Source organism: Brachyhypopomus gauderio, chromosome 2, assembly GCF_052324685.1.
Source record: "Brachyhypopomus gauderio isolate BG-103 chromosome 2, BGAUD_0.2, whole genome shotgun sequence".
Lineage (NCBI taxonomy): Eukaryota > Metazoa > Chordata > Actinopteri > Gymnotiformes > Hypopomidae > Brachyhypopomus > Brachyhypopomus gauderio.
Window position 1 is genome coordinate 33985101 of NC_135212.1, and position 22500 is coordinate 34007600.

At 48.0% G+C, this 22500-nt stretch overlaps 1 protein-coding gene across 4 annotated transcripts in view; it reads right to left on the reverse strand.

Moving 5' to 3' along the window:
* The window catches only part of lekr1 (Leucine-, glutamate- and lysine-rich protein 1), a 71708-nt gene that overhangs the window by 32157 nt on the left and 17051 nt on the right, over positions 1-22500 (reverse strand). For all 4 annotated transcript variants that reach the window (XM_076994718.1, XM_076994721.1, XM_076994719.1 and 1 more), the window contains 3 exons: positions 11622-11720; positions 7664-7827; positions 2385-2570 (listed from right to left, as the gene is read on the reverse strand). In XM_076994718.1, the coding sequence (XP_076850833.1) occupies positions 2385-2570; positions 7664-7827; positions 11622-11720 (449 nt within the window). The remainder of the gene's footprint in view (positions 1-2384; positions 2571-7663; positions 7828-11621; positions 11721-22500) is intronic.

A 22500-nucleotide genomic window follows, 5' to 3' on the forward strand; every position in this document is an offset into this window, starting at 1 on the left:
CCCTCTTGCAGCTGCTAGAAGAGTGAGGCGCCCTGACCTTTCTCTCCTCTCTCCCTTTTAATCCCTCCATCTCTCTCTTCATGCCTTTCACTCTCTTGCTTTCATTCTGCTGTTCTTAAACACACACACACACACACACACACACACACACACACACACACACATAGGCAGACAGACACACAGCGATCAGCATTAGAAAACCACAGGGCAAAATGTCCAAAGGAAAAAAACACAAATTGACAGGAAGAGAGAAAGAGGGAGGGAGGGAGGGAGGGAGGGAGGGAGAGAGACTATTGCTTTAGCTACACTGCTCTTTTTGTTCTCTTTCAACTCCCAAGTTTTCCATTACTAAAAATTGACAGAGGTCATGTCAGGGGCATGTGCACAGCTGGCTGCCATGACACCAGCGCTCAGCCGCCGGAGACGAAGAAGTGTCTCTGGCTGGACTGCTGGCGTCCGTGAGAAGGTCGGAGTTGTCCTGCACCTGCAGCTCAGGTGCAAGTATTGCTCTCGTGCTGTGTGGGGCAATCCAGCATTGTGCTGCCCAACCCCAGACGATGTGCTCCCTGCTGAACTCTCCGGAAGCTGCTAGAGAGATCCAGAGACACAGCAACGCAGAGCAAATTCAGCTCCATGGACTTTGAGTTGGTTGGTATGTGGGGGGAGGCAACTAACTGGCTGGCTGACACCAAAAAGGATGTACCTAGTTCAGTCAATGCTCTGTGTGTGTGTGTGTGTGTGTGTGTGTGTGTGTGTGTGTGTGTGTGTGTGTGTGTGTGTGTGTGTGTGTGTGTGTGTGTGTCTGTGTGTGTGTGTGTGTGTGTGTGTGTGTGTGTCTGTGTGTGTGTGTGTGTGTGTGTGTGTGTGTGTGTGTGTGTGTGTGTGTGTGTGTGTGTGTGTGTGTGTGTGTGTGTGTGTGTCTGTGTTTATTCCCTGATGAAAGTGCACTCCACTACACAGCCTATGTCACTCTGACATTTTCTCTTTCAGGGTACAAGAGGCCCACACAGGAGGGCCGCTTCTGCACTGCAATATGCTGATAATTGCTCTCTGGTCACTGTGACATGACCAGGAGTGGAAAGCAAGAGGCACACACACACAGACACACACACACACACACACACACACACACACACACACACACACACACACACACACACACACACACACACACACACACACACACACACACACACACACACACACACACACACAATGCATTTACATGTACAGCAGATGCCCTTCAGTTTCCCGCCACAGGGACTTACAGAAGTGCTTTGCCGTCTCTATCAAATACGCGTCCTTGTATGACAATAGACAGGTCAGTGTTAAGAATCCATCAGTCTAAAGCCCTGGCTGCAGTGGAAAAGAAGACAGTCAAATATTTTTGTAAGTTCATATTTAAGTGCTTAGTGACTCAGTGAAGAGGTGAGTGTTCTGTCTTCGTTTGAATTCAGTCTACTCAAGTTCTTGCCACCAACTGGGAGTCAGGACAGAGAAGTGTCTTGATGTCTGTCTTCTGTGTGTCTTGCAGGATGGTGGAGTGGAGCAGTGCTAGGAACTGGAAGGCAGCCTGGTGCACAGTGGACTTTGATTACTGCTGTTAGGTAGGTGGGAGCTGCTCCACGTTTGGCTTTGTAGGAGAGCGTCAGGGTTTCAAATCTGATGTGAGCTGCTACAGGAGCCAGAGGAGGACACACACACACACACACACACACAGACACTAGTACGTGTGTTATAAGCAGTCTGCTTGCTGTCTGGGCCAGTGAGGGCATGGTGGTTCTCCATGCTTAGGTAATAACTGCAAGTCCCCACATGAAGTTAACACAAGTGCACTTACACAGCTAGTTAGCCTTTACGACAGCTCTCTCTCTCTCTCTCTCTCTCTCTCTCTCTCTCTCTCTCTCTCTCTCTCTCTCTCTCTCTCTCTCTCTCTCTCTCCTCTCTCTCTCTCTGTGGAGGAGGGGGTTACAGAAGCCATAGCTCCTGTATGCTGGCTGCTGCAGGTTACAGGTTCTTGGCTGGTGGACAGGAGAGACATTTCCCGAGTGTTAACAGCCCTAGAGCCATTCCAAGCCTGGATGCAAAGGGCTGAAAAACACTTCACCCCCCCCAAACCACACACACACACACACACACACACACACACACACACACACACACACACACACACACACACACTCACGCAAACACACACACACACACACACACACACACACACACACACACACACACACACACACACACACACACACACATAGACATACTTTCACCCATACAATCACACCCACATCCCTGCAAAGCTCTGTGTGCGTGCGTGCGTGCGTGCGTGCGTGTGTGTGTGTGTGACTGTGTGTTTCTGTAGCTTTAGTGAGCATACAAACCCTGGACATGGAGGTGGGCCTGCTGGTTCTGGTTCTGCAGGAGCTCCTGATTCTGAACCTGGCTCTCTAGCGTCTGGGCCCGTAGACGCCAGGTGTCCATGCCCGCCCCCAACTGTTGGACCTCCCCCTGCAGCTTCGCGAGCTCCGCCCCTTTGCTGCCCACTTCCTGCTGCAGCTCATCACGCTCTGAAAGTAAATCAAGGTTTCCATTTGCACTATAAACAAAAAAATGCTGGTCAAGTCTTTATTGTGTAATACACACATATCAATCCACACATCCTTAAAACCCTTATAAATATATAAAGGTTTTATGGTCCATTTTATGGTCCTGACCCTTGGAGTCAGAGCTTAATGCTGTTCAAGCTCTACCACAGCTAATTGAACTCATGGGTCAGATGCTGATCCGGTCATGGGGAATAGTTGGGCTATTCTGTTTCAGGGCCACAAAAAGGTCCCTGCATCCCAAAATAAAATCGATGTTGCTTGTCCTCACAATTTCATTTGAAAGACTTTTCTTCAGAGCCAAAACTCTATTTATGCCCAGAATAGTTGGGAGGTTCAGAAGCGTTGAAGCTCCACCCTCGGAGGGCTGCCTATTGCTAGGCACCATAAAACTCCAACTGTCACTCATCTGTTTATAGAAAAATAAAGCAGACCTCAAGCCTCTGCAGGACCAGATGAAGAACACCCATGTTCACTCTGCAAGGCCTACACTACCCATGTTCACTCTGCAGGGCCTACACTACCCATGTTCACTCTGCAGGGCCTACACTACTCATGTTCACTCTGCAAGGCCTACACTACCCATGTTTACTCTGCAGGGCCTACACTACCCATGTTCACTCTGTAGGGCCTACACTACCCATGTTCACTCTGCAAGGCCTACACTACCCATGTTTACTCTGCAAGGCCTACACTACCCATGTTTACTCTGCAGGGCCTACACTACCCATGTTCACTCTGTAGGGCCTACACTACCCATGTTTACTCTGCAGGGCCTACACTACCCATGTTCACTCTGTAGGGCCTACACTACCCATGTTCACTCTGTAGGGCCTACACTACCCATGTTTACTCTGCAGGGCCTACACTACCCATGTTCACGAAATTTGTTGAGCGCGGGGGGGGTCGAACGTAATTTGTTGAGCGGATTGCAGATTGATGAATGTCAATCAAAATACAACTGTCAGTGCAGATGGGCGATTCATCTACTACTTTTTAATGTCACGCGATCTACGCACATTGCTTCGCAATCGACCGACACTTCCTTCACTTCCACTTCCACTTCCGACACTTCCACTTCCGACACTTCCACTTCCGACACTTCCACTTCCACTTCCGACACTTCCACTTCCACTTCCGACACTTCCACTTCCGACACTTCCACTTCCACTTCCGACACTTCCACTTCCGACACTTCCACTTCCGACACTTCCTTCGACGTAATGAGCACCCCTGCTGTAGGGTCTACACTACCCATGTTCACTCTGTAGGGCCTACACTACCCACGTTCACTCTGCAGGGCCTACACTACCCACGTTCAAGGCCTACACTACCCATGTTCACTCTGTAGGGCCTACACTACCCATGTTCACTCTGCAGGGCCTACACTACCCATGTTCACTCTGTAGGGCCTACACTACCCATGTTCACTCTGTAGGGCCTACACTACCCATGTTCACTCTGCAGGGCCTACACTACCCACATTCACTCTGCAAGGCCTACAGAAGAGGACCAGGGATCAGTAGGAGAGGTTACGCCTTGATTATCTGAACTGCTACACCTGATGCAGTGACTCAACAAAGCGAACTGATCAGACAATATGCACAAACAAATCCACACAGCGCACACACACACACAGCATAGAACACATACACACATGTGGGCACACACACATCAGCGAGACAAGGCCGTGTTGAGCACAGTGCTGAGTGACATTTTATGGTTCAGCAGGCAGACACGGATCCAGTCGACTGCACACTGAAAATGGCTCCCTCCTTTTCTCATATACAACACACATGTGTACTCACACACAACACACACACACACACACACACACACACACACACACACACACACACACACACACACAAGTAAAGGGTGTAACAATGCAGAAATGTCTGAATGTTGCTTGTGTACATGAATGTCACCGTGTGTGTGTGTGTGTGTGTGTGTGTGTGTGTGTGTGTGTGTGTGTGTGTGTATATTGCTCCTCCCTGTCTAAGTGTCTGGACTTGCCTCAGTTTTCCTCAGACTCTATGAGCTCATGGCTAGCCAACCATTTCATGCTCAACACTACATACACACACATATACACATACTTAAAAATTATACAATTTCAATTCTATAAATTAAACTGATAAAACCAGCAATACAAATATTACAAGTTTTTACCTAAGACCTCAGAAAGATTTCTATCTAAATACATCCATTTACACACACACACACACACCCACACACACACACACACACACACACATCAGTATGCGCATATACATGACTATGTTCCTATATACATCAGCACACATTCACACAACCATACACATATCAAAAGCATCAGTGTGTGAGTGTGGCCATACAACACAAATCTCTCCTTCCTCCTCAGGGTTTCTGTGTCAGGTCTCTCTCTCTGTCTCTCTCTCCCACTCACAAAACAACAGAAAAGCAGGCAGACAGGTAGCAGCACATAATTGCACACCTACGCCCATATCGGTCTGGCCTGGCCTTCACCCACACACACACACACACACACACACACACACACACACACACACACACACACACACACACACACACACACACACAAACACAGACACACACTAATACTAATACACACACACACACACACACACACACACACACACACACACACACACACACACACACACACACAAACACAGACACACACTAATACACACACTAACAGACAGACACACACACACTTGGGGTGAATGTCATGGCTGGGAGGCTTTCTCCTGATATATGACGCTAATGGGAAGGCAGCTGCACCTCATGGCCCATGACAGAGAGAAGAACACACACAGACACACACACACACACACTTAGAGAAGGACTGCAGAGTAAAAAAGAGCTGTTTGCTGATCCTAAACAGTCCTTGAGCTACTGTAAACAAAATACCTGTGCAGAGTTTCAAAGAGTCATGTACACACACAGTGCCAGGAAATTGGCAGCTGCAGGGAACATGCAGCGAGGTGGAGAGGTACTCCACCCTGAGGTGTGTGTGTGTGTGAGGTGAGCTCCACCCCGAGGTGTGTGTGTGTGTGTGTGTGTGTGAGGTGAGCTCCACCCCGAGGTGTGTGTATGTGTGTGTGTGTGTGTGTGTGTGTGTGTGTGTGAGGTGAGCTCCACCCCGAGGTGTGTGTGTGTTTGTGTGTGTGTGTGTGTGTGTGCGCGCGAGTGTGTGTGTGTGTGTGTGTGAGGTGAGCTCCACCCCGAGGTGTGTGTGTGTGTGTGTGTGTGTGTGTGTGTGTGTGTGTGTGTGTGTGTGTGTGTGTGTGTGTGTGAGGTGAGCTCCTCCCCTTGGAGTGTATGTGAGGGGATCCAAATCATCTGTTAAACAAATCTACTCAGACCAAACACACACACACACACACACACACACACACACACACACACACACACACACACACACACACACACACACACACACTAAGACATGAACTCACAAACAAACACACATCTATTTGCACTTGGAAAACTTAAATCCATTTGCATGCTCTTGTCCAAATGTTATTGCACCAAACAAACACTTCTACAAACAGTGGACCTATGGATGCAGCTATTAACAGTGTTTGTAATGTCCAGTCTGAGAGTCTCTCTCTCTCTCCCTCTCACACAATCTCCATCTCTCTCCCTCCTTCTCTTCCTCCCTTTCTCTCCCTCTCTCTCAAACACACACACTCTCTCTCACTCTCTCTCATTCTCTCTCACATTCTGTCTCTCACATACACACACTCACATTCTCTCACTCTCTCTTTCACACACACTCTCTCACTCTCCCATTCTCTCCCACTCTCTCTGTCTCTGTCTCTCTCTCTCTCTCTCTCTCTCTCCCACTCTCTCTGTCTCTCTCTGTCTTACACACACACACACACACACACACACACACACACACACACACACACACACACACACACACACACACACACACACACACACACACTCTATTTCTCTTCAGTGAGGGGTATGTACTGACCATGTTTCCTGCCCACACACTCACCAATATCATTAGACTACAATTATTCCCATACACACACAGACACACACACAAACACTAATGTGCATGTATCAACACATACTTACAAAGCCACACCCACAGTAACATGGGCATGCATACACACACACACGTGTGGTTTTCTATATTACATGTATTTGTGTGTGTGTGTGTGTGTGTGTGTGTGTGTGTGTGTGTATGTATTTCCAGAGAGGAAAAAATATTCTGTATCTAGACAAAAATTAATGCACTGATTTGCATATGCTCCTTCCAAACCTCCTTTCGTATTAACGTATTAAGCCAATACCACATTTTTTCAATGCATATCTCATTAATAATAAGGGAGTAGTGTTCCACACCCCCATGGTGGCTCGCTCCTCATGTGGTTATGAGCCCTTCTTGCCTTATAAGGCAGCTTTTGATATGAAGGTTCGGAACCACACCCGGGACACACTTCACTGGCACTGCTACACCCGGGACACACTTCACTGGTACTGCTACACCCGGGACACACTTCACTGGCACTGCTACACCCAGGACACACTTCACTGGCACTGCTACACCCGGGACATACTTCACTGGCACTGCTACAGCCAGGACACACTTCACTGCCACTGCTACACACAGGACACACTTCACTGGCACTGCTACACCCGGGACATGGCAGTGAAGGATAGGATCAGTCAGCAGGCGTGCAGGGGGTGCAGGATGAGCCTTCCTGTCCCAGGAGACGGTGTCCTGCTCACTGCAGACACAGCCCTGCCTGTCCTGAAAGCCGTCAAGGAGACTGATCCCAGGTGTCTCAGGGGGTGACGCAATGTCACTAGACACCATGAAGGATTTAGTGCTTTCAGCTCTGGCCCAAAGGTGTGAACCAGAGAGGGGGTGTCCGGCAGACAGGAGTCTGTGGTGTGAACCAGAGAGGGGGTGAGCATTCATGCTTGAGTTTTTGCTTACATAGGTGGTTGTTTGTGTGTGTGTGCGTACGACGCTTATGTGTATGCGTGTGTATGTGAATGTTTGGGTGTGCGTGTGTGTTGGTCACCTGTAGAGGTGCTACAGCAGTAGTACAGGATCTGGGCCGTGCTGGTGTCCCAGTGCTGGTGAAACAGGCTGATATGTTCTCTTACTCCACACAGCTCTGCACCACAGTGCTGCAGCACAGACTGAGACTCCCTCAGCAGGACACGCTGCTGTGAACAGAGAGATCTGCGAATCACACACACGCATACACACACACACACACACACACACACACACACACACACACACACGTACACTGACACACTTACCCACAAATATGCACACATTGAGGTCATGGAAGTAATACTTGTACATGATAAGAGTTTCCTTTTTCAGTAAAAAACATTCTTATTATGAATTTATGAACATGAAAAGTAGCTTTGGTGATATGCATTTTAATGAGCAGTTTTATCTTTTTTACAGTAATTAGCAGTACTTTAACAGCTTTTTATTTGTTTCCTCTGCTTTTGCTGCGTAGTTGGGACACGTTAGCCCTGAGAAGACCCATCCTGCTGTCGCAGGGTGGGGACGGTGAGTGAGCTGGTGTCTGGTGAGTGGTGCTGGCACTTTGGGGATGGTGTAGCTACAGGGGGGGAGCTGCAGGACTCCTGCAGTGTTCTGTCATTGTGAACTGCTGGCATAAACTGTCCCGTCCCCCCCCCCCCCCCCCACTCCAAACCCAGCACATTACATCATCATCATGAGAGAGAGAGAGGGAGAGCGAGAGAGAGAAAGAGAAAGAGGGAGAGAGCAAGAGAGAGAAAAAGAAACAAAGAAAGATGAAAACTGTTCGGCACATTTACATCGCATGCGAGAGCGAGTGTGTACATACACACACACACACACAACACACACAGCACACATAAACACATACCCAGCACACACTCTGTAACCACTCGTAACCAGCGCTGTCTGTGTCATTCCGTAAACATACACAAACACACGTTTGTCCGCTGTCCTGGGAGCCATAGCAACAAACAGGACAGCAAACAGGACAGCAGTGAGTGTGATGTCCCAGGGAGAGAAGAACAGGACAGTAAAAACACTGTCAACTCCCCTCACGTAGCAGACCAAGCGTGTCGGAGTGACAGTTCACCTGTAACCATCACTGTCACTCTGTCACTTCAGAGCTTTCAGAGTAAGTCGATCTTACAGAGCCCAGCACAGCTGAGCTGGTGCACCACAGCTCCAGGGTACCAGCAGGGATCCCAGGCCATGTGGGGCCAGGTGGAGCAGGGCAAAGCAGGGCGGGGCCTGTTGTGACCCTGCACACACCCACTATATTGTCTCCACCCCTCCTGCTGCAGGAACGCCCCTCAGACCTGCCCACTCATTCTCCTCAGTCCCCTCCTCTGAATAATCTGAATGATTCTTTCCTGTCCCTCTCTCTCCATCCTTCTCTCCCTCTCTCTTTTTTTCCTCCATTTCTATCTGTGCACCACATGTCCCGTTTCAAGCATGTCTGCTCAGCTGCTGACCCGCTTTGCTCAGACTCCCAGAATGCTTTGCGGCCTGGCCAGAAAAGCAACCTCCTCTATCACCATATCGGTCCTCAGCACCTTCCTCCTGTTCGTCATCAATAATTGTCATGACTGGCCTCGTCCTTACCTTTCATCACAGATTACACAGTACTGAGAGAAGCGAGTGCTCTTTGCTGAAAGAAACTGCTTTTTTCCACCTCTCCCTCTCCCTTGCTCTCCCCCTATACCTCTCTCTCTTTCCCTACTTTTATCTTGCTCTCTTTCTCACTCCCTCTGTCTCTCTCTCCCTTGTAAGATCCTCAGAGCTGCTATGGTCAGCTCTACAATCAGCTGTGAACATTTTGCCTTCAAGCGATTGCCAGCCCTCAGGCTGCAGCAAGACACCCTGCACAAACCTACACACACACACACACACACACACGCACAGGCACACACACACACACACACACACACACACACACACACACACACACACACACACACACACACACACACACGCACAGGCACACACACACACACACACACACACACACACACACACACACACACACACACACACACACAAACCTGGCACATAAACATCAAATATCCCCCCTCACACACTACATTAAAAGATGTGTGGAGGAGAGAGTGTGTGTGTGGTCAGGGCTGCAGAGGAACCACTGCTCTGTCATACGGTGATCTGTCGCCAGGAGAAGGAAAGATCTCCGGCGATTTTTGGGGCCGGTTCAAAGACATGAGATTCTACTTTATAGAGGGCCTACTTAAAAGTGTGTGAACTTTAAAGAGTGTGTACTTTAAAGGACGTGCACTTAAAAGGGTGTGTACTTAAAAGGGTGTGTACTTTAACATCTTCAGACTAAATGGAGAACATCAGACAACAAAAAAAAGTTGAAAGACTCCACTCTCATTTATCAAACCCAGAGCACTATAACCAGTCCCTGATTCCCTCACACACACACACACACACACACACACACACACACACACACACACACACACACACACACACACACACACACTGCACTCTTGTGATTGCCATGGTGTTATACACAAGCCGGCCAGCATCGGAGAGATTCCTCTAAGCACACTGATGTGAACCCTAGAACCAGAGCAACAGAGTGAAACAAAGGAGGAGAGAAAGAGAGAGAGAGGGAGAGAGAGAGAGAAAGAGAAAGAGACAGAGACATTATTTTTAATAAAGAACTTTAATACTCTTTAATAACCATCTCCTGGGAATATAGCTCCTATGAAGAAAATAACCAAAAGAATACTATTATGACAATTAAAAAATGTAAAGAAAGAGAGAAACAGAAAGAGAAAGAGAGAGAGAGAGAGAGAAAGGGAGACAGAGAAGCAAGACGTTATAACCTACATGAAACATTACATCCTCCACCCAAGGAGCGGTGAAGTGGGAACACGGAATAGAACATTCTGTTTTTCTAGGGACACTTTTTGACGGCGCGAAGGGTCAGAGCACGCTGAACTCCGTTCCTTCCAAAACATCTCACACCCCTCCATGGGAAGAGACAGGACAGAGCAGAGAGAACGCCACACACTCATTAACAACACTCTCTACTTCACTACACAAAGCAAAAGTACACGCAGTGATTAAATAAAATACTCTTGAAAGGTTGTAATATCACCTTATGTAAGGAGGGACTAGCTGTGTTATGTGTAGATATATACTACACACTACAATACTATTAGCCCTCAGTCCTACATATATGCCGTGTGCTGCTTAAAAAACACAAACATGTCACAAACAAACAGAGTTTGTGAGAAGATATGTGTGTGTACTATTACTGACTGGATGTGTGTGTACTATTACTGACTGGATGTGTGTGTACTATTACTGACTGGATGTGCGTGTACTACTGACTGGATGTGTATGTACTATTACTGATTGGATGTGTGTGTACTTTTAGGGACTGGATGTGTGCAGTGTTACTGACTCGATGTGTGTGTACATCCACTGACAACACACATTTACTAACTACACACACACACACACACACACACACACACACACACACACACACACACACACACACACACACACAGCTTCCTCCCCAGCCTAGATCAAACGCAGTGTTGCGCGATTGTTGCGCGACACTGAGTCTTTCTAAAACATGGGCTATCCCGTGCTCGCTGGAAAACTCCAACCTAGTGAATCAAGGTCAGCGGTGACACTGTCTCTTCCCCATTCGTGCTCTCTGTTTCACACACACACTTTCTCTTGCTTGCACACACACATACACACACACACACACACAGTTGTTTCCCATCTGTTGCGCCCTTCCTGTCGTGCCGTGGTTGCCGCGGCTACTGTGGACCCGCTGCACGTGCTCCTGAGCCAAACGGAACCGCCATGGGCCCCTCGATGCTTTTTCTCTTTTCCTTCTCTCTCTCTCCCTCCTTCTCTCCCTCGCCCCCTCCCTCCTTCTCTCTCCCTCTCTTCCTGGCCGTGGCCGCTGTATTGTTCCTGTGTTTCCTTACCCCAGGCGCAGACAGCGATGTCGCTCCCTCTGCAGGTCGGCTCTGGCGCGTCCCAGCTCGCGCTCTGCCTCGGACACCTGCAGCTCCAAAGCCTTCGCCCTGGGTGGAGGGGGGTGGAGGGTTCGTCAGCACATACACCGCAGCTACATAAGGCCCTTGTCATGTTCAAACTCGCCTTTAAGTACAAAGCAGACTTTGGTGTCACATTTCAAAGATACATCCTTCACTAAAAGACACAGCACCCCCATTTACAGCCCTTTTGTTCTTGAGAGAGACATATTGTTTGTAGCCTATTAAAGGATAAACTCAACTCTTAGACACTGAGGTTGTGAACTGAGTCTGTGAAGTGAGGTTGTGAACTGAGGCTGTGAACTGAGGCTGTGAACTGAGGTTGTGAACTGAGGTTGTGAACTGAGGTTGTGAACTGAGGTTGTGAACTGAGCCTTGCTTCCTGCAAAGCCCTGCTTGATTCAGACACAGTCCCTCCAGAAAGATGAAACACATACACGCACCAATATTATAGGAACAGGAAGTGAGACTGTAATCACACATGTCAGGCCCAGCAGATACTCATTTACTCATACTCTCTCACACACACTCAAGGGCGTCTAATAACTAGCGCAGGTGCGTATAGGGGAACTAACGTATTCTGTTGCTATAGCATCAGGACAGTGTTGCAGGTTTGGCGCCTTTGCTATCAGTGTGTGTGGGTGAGTGAGGGGGAGGACAGACGAACCCGAATATCTGTCCTGATCATGCTTGTTCACACTCACTCTCAGCAGTGCAGCAGTCCTCAACACTAGCCTCATTCTCACCTGCAGAATCCTTCACTCAAATGGCCGACATGACAGTGTCACAAGTTACATTACTGCTCGATTAACCTTGTGCTCTCTCTCTCTCTCTCTCTCTATCACTCTGTCTCTTCAAGAATCTGTGTGCAGAAGGAAGTTGCTGTTAAACATTCTGTCAAGCTGTAAGCTCCCATGGTGTGTGTGTGTGTGTGTGTGTGTGTGTGTGTGTGTGTGTGTGTGTGTGTGTACAACCGATTTCCTCACACATCCCCCAACTCCGCTGTGTTGTGAAATCATGGCATGAATAAGGTCCTGTCACAGCACGCAGGAGGACGCCCTGACGCCAAACACACACACCATGGACTACGAGCAGGAAGTGATGTAACTAACAGAATCACATGCTCCAGGTCATCTTCCTGTACTGGGGATGTAGCCGTGGGCTTTGTGCCCATGTCTGCACTCTAGTGGATGCTGCCATGCTGTTTGTGAATCTGTGGATTCTGTCGCTGAGATTCGCCGAGCCGTTTGAGCAGGTCACCTCTGGGTTTACTGCCATATGACGATGCTTACTGGGAAACATCGTGATACGTGATGACATGAGAGAAGAGATGTGTGTAGCAGTACTTCTGCTTTATCATCCACTTCCTCCAATAATTATTCATTCACAATAATACACAATTAATCATTCATTTTAATTAACTAATTTATTTCATTATCTATCTAAAATTATGTGGTCACCAAAGTGCGTTTTAAGCAACATCTTTAAATTTAGAGGTATTTAAAGGAAAAAAATCTATTTCAGTACTGGAGATAGGCCTATACATTCTAAAAAAAAAACCCAATAAACTCAAGTATATTTTATTTAAGGCATTATATTTAAATGCCTAAGTTTTAAATAGGGCATGTCTAAATTATGCAGTATTTCATTTAAGAAATTGCAAAAAATCAAAAAGAAACAAAAATGATCACAAAATGCTGGGAAACGGCTGATATATGTGCTTTGCTGTTTGAAGGACCTGTCCCTTCTTCATACCCATACTCATACTTCAAACCCATACTCGCTGGACCGTTTTCTAAATTATAGCAGACACACCCGGCAGTGGGGGCAGGGGGTGTTGATTGCATTGTGATGCTAGCTGAATACTGTGCTTTCTTTCAGCCAGTCAACAGACAACAATGACATTGTCTAATGGCCCCACCCTAGCAACCTCCCTTTAAAACAGGCAATGACCCACACCACGCACTGCACCTTGTGCTCGATGGTTATGGTTATGGATATGGGGTACATGTACATGTAGGAAATGAAACGTGAAAGCCTGGGGTGATGAGTGTGATGAGTCCTTTACGGTTACTGTATTGTCTAGGAACCCTGCAGATGGTTGGCTTAAACATCCATCTGTGCTCTACCACAGCCTGGAAATCAGGCAAACATCAGGCTTCATCAGACAAACGTCGAAGTTCATTGATTGGCTCAGCAGGACACACACAAGTCACATCCGCATCCAGACCAAAGCAATCAATACACACTGCTCTTCCGCAACAGTTTGAAAGGTGTGGTGGGTGGAACAGAGAGCACTGGGAAAACCTCCACAGACGACGTCCACCCCCTCCGACAATCAAAGGCAATCAACCCAGGTAAACAAAGGCCATGGGGTGGAGAAAAAATTCCACTTGATCTATGCCCGTACTTGTTCTATAAGTAAGAATAATGTAATAACAACAACAGTTAATCTCAGGTAACAGGCTTGATCATTAATTGGAGAGAACGGAATCATTTGATTGAGTTAGAGATGAGATCTTGGGGAAAACAGGAGGCATCTGCCTCTCAGCCTCTCAGATACGCTGCCCTCACATCTTCTGCAGAGAGAGAGACAGTGCGTTCCCCACGGGAGAGACCCTCAGACAGTGGAGTACACACAGTCAGTGACAGGGCGATTAGAGAGAGGGCTCTCTCACACGGTTTATTATTCTGTCAACAAAACATCTAAGGTGCTCCCACAGGGAATGAACACAGAGAAAGAGACAGGGAAAGACAGAGAAAGATAAAGAGATGGGATGGGAGAGTGAGAAAGCCGAGAGGAAGAGGGAGAGATAGGGAGATGAGGGGGAGAAAAAGGGAAAGAGAGATAAAGAAAGACAGAGAGAGAGTGGCTGGAATGTAAAGTGCTCAGAGCTAAGCTCCAGCGTATCACGAATGACGAGCAAATCACAGCGAGGCTTTGGGCCCTGTCAAAGGTGGTGTATCCAGTTGGAGGTGGTGTTGGTGTATCCAGTGGAAGGTGGTGTACCCAGTGGAAGGTACATATGACTGAGTTAAGCTCTCATAGGCTTTTATATTCGATTAGGCTGCACTCTGCTGAATTACTCAAGATCAGCACATTTTCCCCTGGCTTACAGTGCTATTAAGCTTTTAGCTTGACAATGATCAAGGCATCCTGAAATATTTATCTTCAACTATCTTCATCATCATCATCATCATCATCATCATCCTCACCACTGTCATCACCATTTTTGTTGGAATCCTATGGTATTGATATTTTACCGGGTCTGACAAACATTGATCCACCTGTAGCTCTGGAAGAACTAGAGCGTTTTACCGAGCACGTCGAGACTTCTCTTCGTACAGCTTTAGACAAGGTTGCGCCGTTGCGATATAAGAGAGCCAGTGAGAGAAGAATAGCGTCTTAGCACACGTGTAGTCTCAAATGAGCCGTGCGAATCCTGGAGCATAAATGGCGAAATTCTAAGTTAGAAGTGTATAGACTATCATGGAAATGCAGCCTTATTGAATATAAGCATGCCCTCCATACGGCAAAATCCTCATACTTATTGGCTTTAATAGAAAAACATAAAAACAATTCAGGACTCCTATTTAAAACTGTTTGTAGCCTAACGAGGAGTCATGAACAAATCAATTCACTAATCCCACTAGAGTGCAGCAGTAACAATTTTATAAAATTCTTTAATGATAAGATTGATAAAATTAGGGAAAATAAGCCTGTCAACATGCCAATGCACCTTGACAGCTGTTTTAGAATCCTTCTACCCAATTGGTCGTGAGGAGCTTATTTCATTGGTGGAATCTGCTAAGCCCTCCACATGCATATTAGATGCCGTACCAAGCCATCTACTTATTACTGCATAGCAATGTAGAACCTTTGCTTACCATAATTAACTATTCTCTGAGCCTGGGCTACATTCCCAGTTAATTTAAACTTGCAGTCATCAAGCCGCTAATTAAAAACCTGGTCTTAACCCCCAGGATCCAACTACAGGCCAATCTCTAATCTATCGTTCATATCCAAAATGATATTTTGATATTGTGAAGAGTTTCTTCACAACTCTCTTCCTTCTTACAGACAGAACATGTCTTATTAGTTATATTAGTCTGGATTTAGACCCCATCACAGCACTGAAATGGTACTTACTAAAGTACTGAACAATCTCCTAGTATCCTCTGATAAAGGACACGTTTCTTTTCTCATACTGCTACACCTCAGTGCTGCTTTTGACCCCATTGATCATAATATTCTACTTAATAGGCTGAATTAGGTCTCAATGGCTTAAGAGGTCAAGCAGTCTCCTCGTTCAGGTTGTACCTGACAGATCGTTACCAATTTGTACTAGTAAATACTCAGAGCATACTAAGGTAAAATATGGCGTCCCACAAGGATCTGTACTGGACCCCATATTATTGTCTTTATATATCTTCCAATTGTATATAATTGTATATATCTTCCAATCCGGATGATAGCACTACTACTCTCAAGATTGAGAACTGCGTCCAGGACATTAAAAACTGGATGGCGTCTAATTTTCTTCAACTAAATTCTGATAAGATTTAGGTGCTGATTCTTGGGCCCAAAGTTGCTACAAGCAATTGGGCTGATATTTCCCTTAACCTAGATGGTTTTTTAGTAACACCTAAATCTACCGCAAAAAGCTTAGGTGTCACTATTGTTTTGGATCTTTCATTTGACACACATATATGCAATGTCACTAAGGCTGCCTTTTTCCATTTACTGTAATGGTCTTCTAATTGGATGCTCTAAACAGTCCATAAAGAAGCTACAACTTGTTCAAAATGCTGCAGCTTGTAACGTTGCAGAAGCAACGGAGCGAGGAGACGGACACAATCGCTGAGAGGAGCGAGATTTATTAAAGGGAATACCATACTCATCGTCAGAAAGCCAGGCAGGGTCGATCACAGGAGGGCAGTCCGAATAACAGAGGAACACAGGCATACTGAACACGACAGGGGAACAAAGACAACTCACGAGCAAGATGCATACAGTGAACAGAAAGCACAAAGCGACAGCATGAACAAATGGATAGACAAAATCACGGATGACACGACTGGGGAATGACGGGACTTATATACATAGAAACAAACTAGGGACAGGTGATGACAATGACACAGGGGCGTGGTAACAAACGAGGAATCATCAAAATAAACGAGCAGGGCGGGACAAACAGGCAGGGAACACGGACATGAGGGAACCCAGAGTGACCGCTACGAGAGGGGGCGTTGCCCTACGTGACATAACCCCCCCTCAAAGCGTGCCACTCCGGGGCACGCAAGGGCAGACAGGACCGGGACAGCGGACACAGGACAGACCGGAGGGACAGGACCAGACAAAATAGGACGAGGGACCTGGGACACGGCATGACACGGGACACAGGGAGACCGGATAGGGCCAGGGCGAGGCACAGGAGCAGGGCTGGACAGGACAGGACCGGGGACAAACACTGGAGCGGGGCCAGGGGACAGGGCAGAGGTAAACACTGAGGTGAAGACAGCATGGACCACAGACAGGCACGGGCACAAAGCGGGTCGTGACTTGGGGAACAGACACTGGGACAGGGACCTGGAGGAACTGACCAGACGCAAACACAGGGATGGGCACAAGGACACGAACAGGCACACACACAGGAACTGGGACCAACACAAATCCAGGGACAGAACACGGGAGCAAGGGGAACACGGGTACAGAGGCAGGTGTACAGGGCAGAGCAGAGGGCACATAATGTCCGGGCCCAATAGAGGGCAGCACAGTCTCTGGGGACACAGGCGCGGCCGGGCGGCGGGCAGCGGGCACGGGCGCGGCCGGGCGGCGGGCAGCGGGCACGGGCGCGGCCGGGCGGCGGGCAGCGGGCACGGGCGCGGCCGGGCGGCGGGCAGCGGGCACGGGCGCGGCCGGGCGGCGGGCACAGGCAGGGTCCGCTGGCGGGCAGCGGGCACAGGCAGGGTCCGTTGGCGGGCAGCGGGCACAGGCAGGGTCCGCTGGCGGGCAGCGGGAGCAGGAGCCGGCGTGGACGACCTCTCCAGGGTCGCGGGGACAGGAACCGGCGTGGACGACCTCTCCAGGGTCGCGGGGACAGGAACCGGCGTGGACTGCCGACGGGCAGCGGGGACAGGAACCTGGGGTGAGGAGATGCGCTCGGGGGGCGTGTACGCCAAGCCGACGTCCTCGGGGGGCGTGTACGCCAAGCCGACGTCCTCGGGGGGCGTGTACGCCAAGCCGACGTCCTCGGGGGGCGGAGCCACCAAGCCGACGTCCTCGGGGGGCGGAGCCACCAAGCCGACGTCCTCGGGGGGCGGAGCCGCCAAGCCGACGTCCTCGGGGGCGGAGCCGCCAAGCCGACGTCATCGGGGGGCGGGACCGCCAAGCCGACGTCATCGGGGGGCGGGACCGCCAAGCCGACGTCATCGGGGGGCGGGACCGCCAAGCCGACGTCATCGGGGGGCGGGACCGCCATACTGACGTCATCGGGGGGCGGGACCGCCATACTGACGTCATCGGGGGGCGGGACCGCCAAGCCGACGTGGCTTGTACTCCCCCCCAAAAAATACTTGGGGGTGTCGCGATGTGCGGGATCAGCGGCGGTAGGTCCTCCTCCTCAGGGTCCTGGGTGAGCCTGGAAGAACACACAGACACACACGCCCCTCGGTGGCTCTCTCTGCGATGGCTCCGCCTCCTCTGAGGCGTCGGGAGCTCGCAGCAGCCATTGAGAGCCGACCGAGGGTTAAGCCAAAGCTCGTCTGTGCATTCCCTCCGTCTGCCCGCTGCTTGTACCACAGGTTGCTCACCCCTGTGGCGTTCGTCAAGCAGGGCAGACTCACAGCGCTCAAAAGGAGTCTCGCCGCGAAAGCCAGTAGTGAGAGACTGCGCTTTCTTCGGTCTGCGACGAGACTTCCTTGTTCCCACAGCGCCAGGGGTATTCCTGTCTCCGGCTCGTTCGCGCTGTAACACATGAGAGTTAAACTGCACGGAAGCAGCCAACAACTCGTTACAGCGACTAAACTCACCGGAGTCTCGCTCTCTCGCTGTGTCCTCGTTGGATCCGTGATTATGTAACGTTGCAGAAGCAACGGAGCGAGGAGACGGACACAATCGCTGAGAGGAGCGAGATTTATTAAAGGGAATACCATACTCATCGTCAGAAAGCCAGGCAGGGTCGATCACAGGAGGGCAGTCCGAATAACAGAGGAACACAGGCATACTGAACACGACGGGGGAACAAAGACAACTCACGAGCAAGATGCATACAGTGAACAGAAAGCACAAAGCGACAGCATGAACAAATGGATAGACAAAATCATGGATGACACGACTGGGGAATGACGGGACTTATATACATAGAAACAAACTAGGGACAGGTGATGACAATGACACAGGGGCGTGGTAACAAACGAGGAATCATCAAAATAAACGAGCAGGGCGGGACAAACAGGCAGGGAACACGGACATGAGGGAACCCAGAGTGACAGCTACGAGAGGGGGCGTTGCCCTACGTGACACAGCTAGAGTCCTAACTAAGGCTAGATAATTCGATCATATTAGTCCCACTCTCACGGCATTACACTGGCTTCCGACTAAATATATAATTGAATTAAAAATTCTTCTGTTAACCTATAAGGCGTTAAATGGTCTTGCCCCACAATATCTGAGTGAACTCATTGCTTACTTACAAAATGCTTGATTTCTCTTACTTCCAAATATTTGTAAAACTACAGACACAGGCAGAGCTTTCTCCTTTAAAGCCCCTCAATTATAGAATAGCCTTCCAGCTCCAATACAAGATTTTTACACAGTTCCAAACTTTAAATCTAGACTTACAGTTTTTGACGACTGCTAATATGCGTTTGTCCAATCTATAGTCACATTTTCACAACTCTAAACACATTGAACACAACATCAGTCTTAATTAATTAATGTTGTTATGGCACAAAATGCAGTCATTTTACATGTTTTTATAATGCTTAAATTTTCTATACACACAAGGTTATCCAATAACAAAATTCTGGATCATTTTTGCCTTATTTACAATTGCTTGCACACAGCATGTCAAAAATGAAAACCTAAGGTTCAAAACCTTAAATACTGTATAAAATCCAAAGTTCTGCAAAAACAAAGGCAGCTGAAAAGCTATTACTATAATACATAATTTTTGCACATATAGATCAATGAAATAAAATGAAGTACAGTAATGTACCGGGTCAGAGGAGCAAATATAACAATTTGTCCAGCAATCTCAAGTGCTGGTTTGTTCCTTCACAAATGCCAGATTGGTCCCTATAACAGTGACCTCCTTCTTTAGTTTTTGAATGAACTCTACCAACAACTGGTTCCAGAAGCAGAAATGGAACAGGTGGGAGGAAACACGAGGACATTTGTGATGGGACAGTGTAGCATTCTGTCTTTCTCATGTCATCACATACAGGTTTATAGACCATCCAAGAGTGATGTCCCTTTTCCTCCCACCCATCTCGCCTTTCCTCAACCCCACTAAGGAACTTTTTTCAGTCTGGAGGTGGAAGGTGTATGATCATCGGCACAATGACCAAATGTCCCTCCTGGATGCAATGGATCCCGGCTGCAGAGACATTTCAGCTGAAGACTTCCAGGGCAGGGGTGAATAAGGCATACCAAGCTTTTCTATCCCAGGTGCATGGCAAGGGCTAACATCAGATGTGATGAGGATGAAAACATGTGGCCAACTGCTGAAGACCACTTACATTACACATAACAAGACTGTTCAGTTTTGTATTCTGTTTTTTCCCCCTTGTGTGGCTTTTTTTGTATATGTGTATTATACATATGGGACCATGGCTAATTATGTTTACAATTACGGGGATTATTTTTTGGGTTAGACCACAATTTACAGTAATGTCCCTAATACAGTAAAATATACCCTTTACTGCAAAACTGTTGCTGACTCCTTTTTTGTCTAATCTACATTCCATATAGTACCTAACAGTAAATATTACTCATTGTGTAGACAGTATGTTGCCAAAATTGCACACATTTGAAAAAAAAGTCCAAATGAAGCGGATTACAGTAAAAATGAACTGACTAAGAAAACAACAGATGTTACTGTAAAATGTCTGTTGTTTGCTGGGAGAGAATAAAATATTACATGTAATACTGTTTGTGTAATTTGTGACGGGGGGAGGGGGGGGGGGGGGGGGGGGCAATGTTTTAAACATCCGAGGCTTATGAAAACCGAACAGGCATTAAAATGACAGGCTTAAAAAGGTTCATTTCTTCCAATTGCTTGCGCCCCACCTGCAATACCCACCTGCACCCCACACTTTGAGAAACGCTGGTTTAAATCAATGGTGGTTTAAATTGATGTCCACACACTCTACCTATATTGTCTATCTTTTTGCATGCTTCTACCTAAGACGATTGCATGCAAGCACCTACAAGCACCTTGGAGATGGTCTGGCTTACCGGTGGATGTACTGATGCCGTGGTTGGATGTGCCATTGCCGCAAGAGGACATGCTGATGCTAGCTCCTACCTGAGGCTCACCATCTGCACTGAAGGGACTGTGACTACTTGGCTAGGGAACAATAACCATAACTATAACTGTAGAACCACCTTTTGTCCACATATACGGACTTGTGCTATTGGGCCGCCCAATGGAGGGTGGGTTCCCTTTTGAGTCTTTGTCCCCACCATCATAGGGAGTTTTTCCTTGCCACTGTTGCCTCTGGCTTGCTCATTAGTAATCTGGACCCATACGATTGTAAAGCTGCTTTGTGACAACATGTGATGTAAAAAACGCTATATAAATAAATTTGACTTTGACTATTGGAATGTAATCGTATTTAAAAACATCACATCAGTTCAAGTATACCTAGGCTGGAAATTAGGGCTCCGTAGAGCCAGCCAGGTCACATGAGCCAGCCGATCACTGAGCTGGAAGTGAATGTGGGAAATAGTGACTTGTGGGGGTGGGGGTCTGCACCAGTTAGCCTCTGCACACGTTAGCTTCCACGCATGTAGCCACCGCACACATTAGCATCCGCACACATTAGCCTCCCTGCATATTAGCATTCACACACGTAGCCACCACACATCAGCATCCACGCAACTTAGCCTCCGTGCCCGTTAGCATCGTTGTGTCAGAGCATGACAGCGTGTGTGGGAGGGCTGAGGAGACATGGTGTCATCAGTACTCAGACACAGACACACACACACTCTATACATAGAGCTATGAGAGATTACAGCAGGACCCACACTGACAGCAGCTATTCTGTCGGTGTGTGCACAACCGTGTGTATGTGTGTGTCTGTGTGTGTGTGTCTATAGAGATAAGAGTCGTGATAACAGGCTGAAAAATGCAGGCTGAAATGAACACGACTGCTGTTGCGTGCGTGTGTGTGTTCACGCGTGTGTGAGTTAGAAAGCATATGTGGGAGGAAAGGAGTCGTGATAACAGATAACACCTGCTATACGTGTGTCTCTGTGTGTGTGTGTGTGTGTGTGTGTGTGTGTGTGTGTGTGTGTGTGTGTGTGTGTGTGAATATCCCCCTATTAGTTGTTATGAACATGTGTTAGAGTGGGATGATTGAGCAGCTGTTCAAGAGGATCTGAGTGTGTGCCTTTGTGAGAGAGAACGTGTAAATGTGTGAGACTGTGTGTGTGCGCGCATGTCACACACACGTGTATCTCTGAGCCTTGAAGCAGTTTTGAGGCTGCTGTTTTCATCCAAGACAACCAGCGCACACACACACGCAGGCATCATATGAAGCCTGTGTGCTGGAACTGGCTATCCCCAATAAACACCACCGCAAC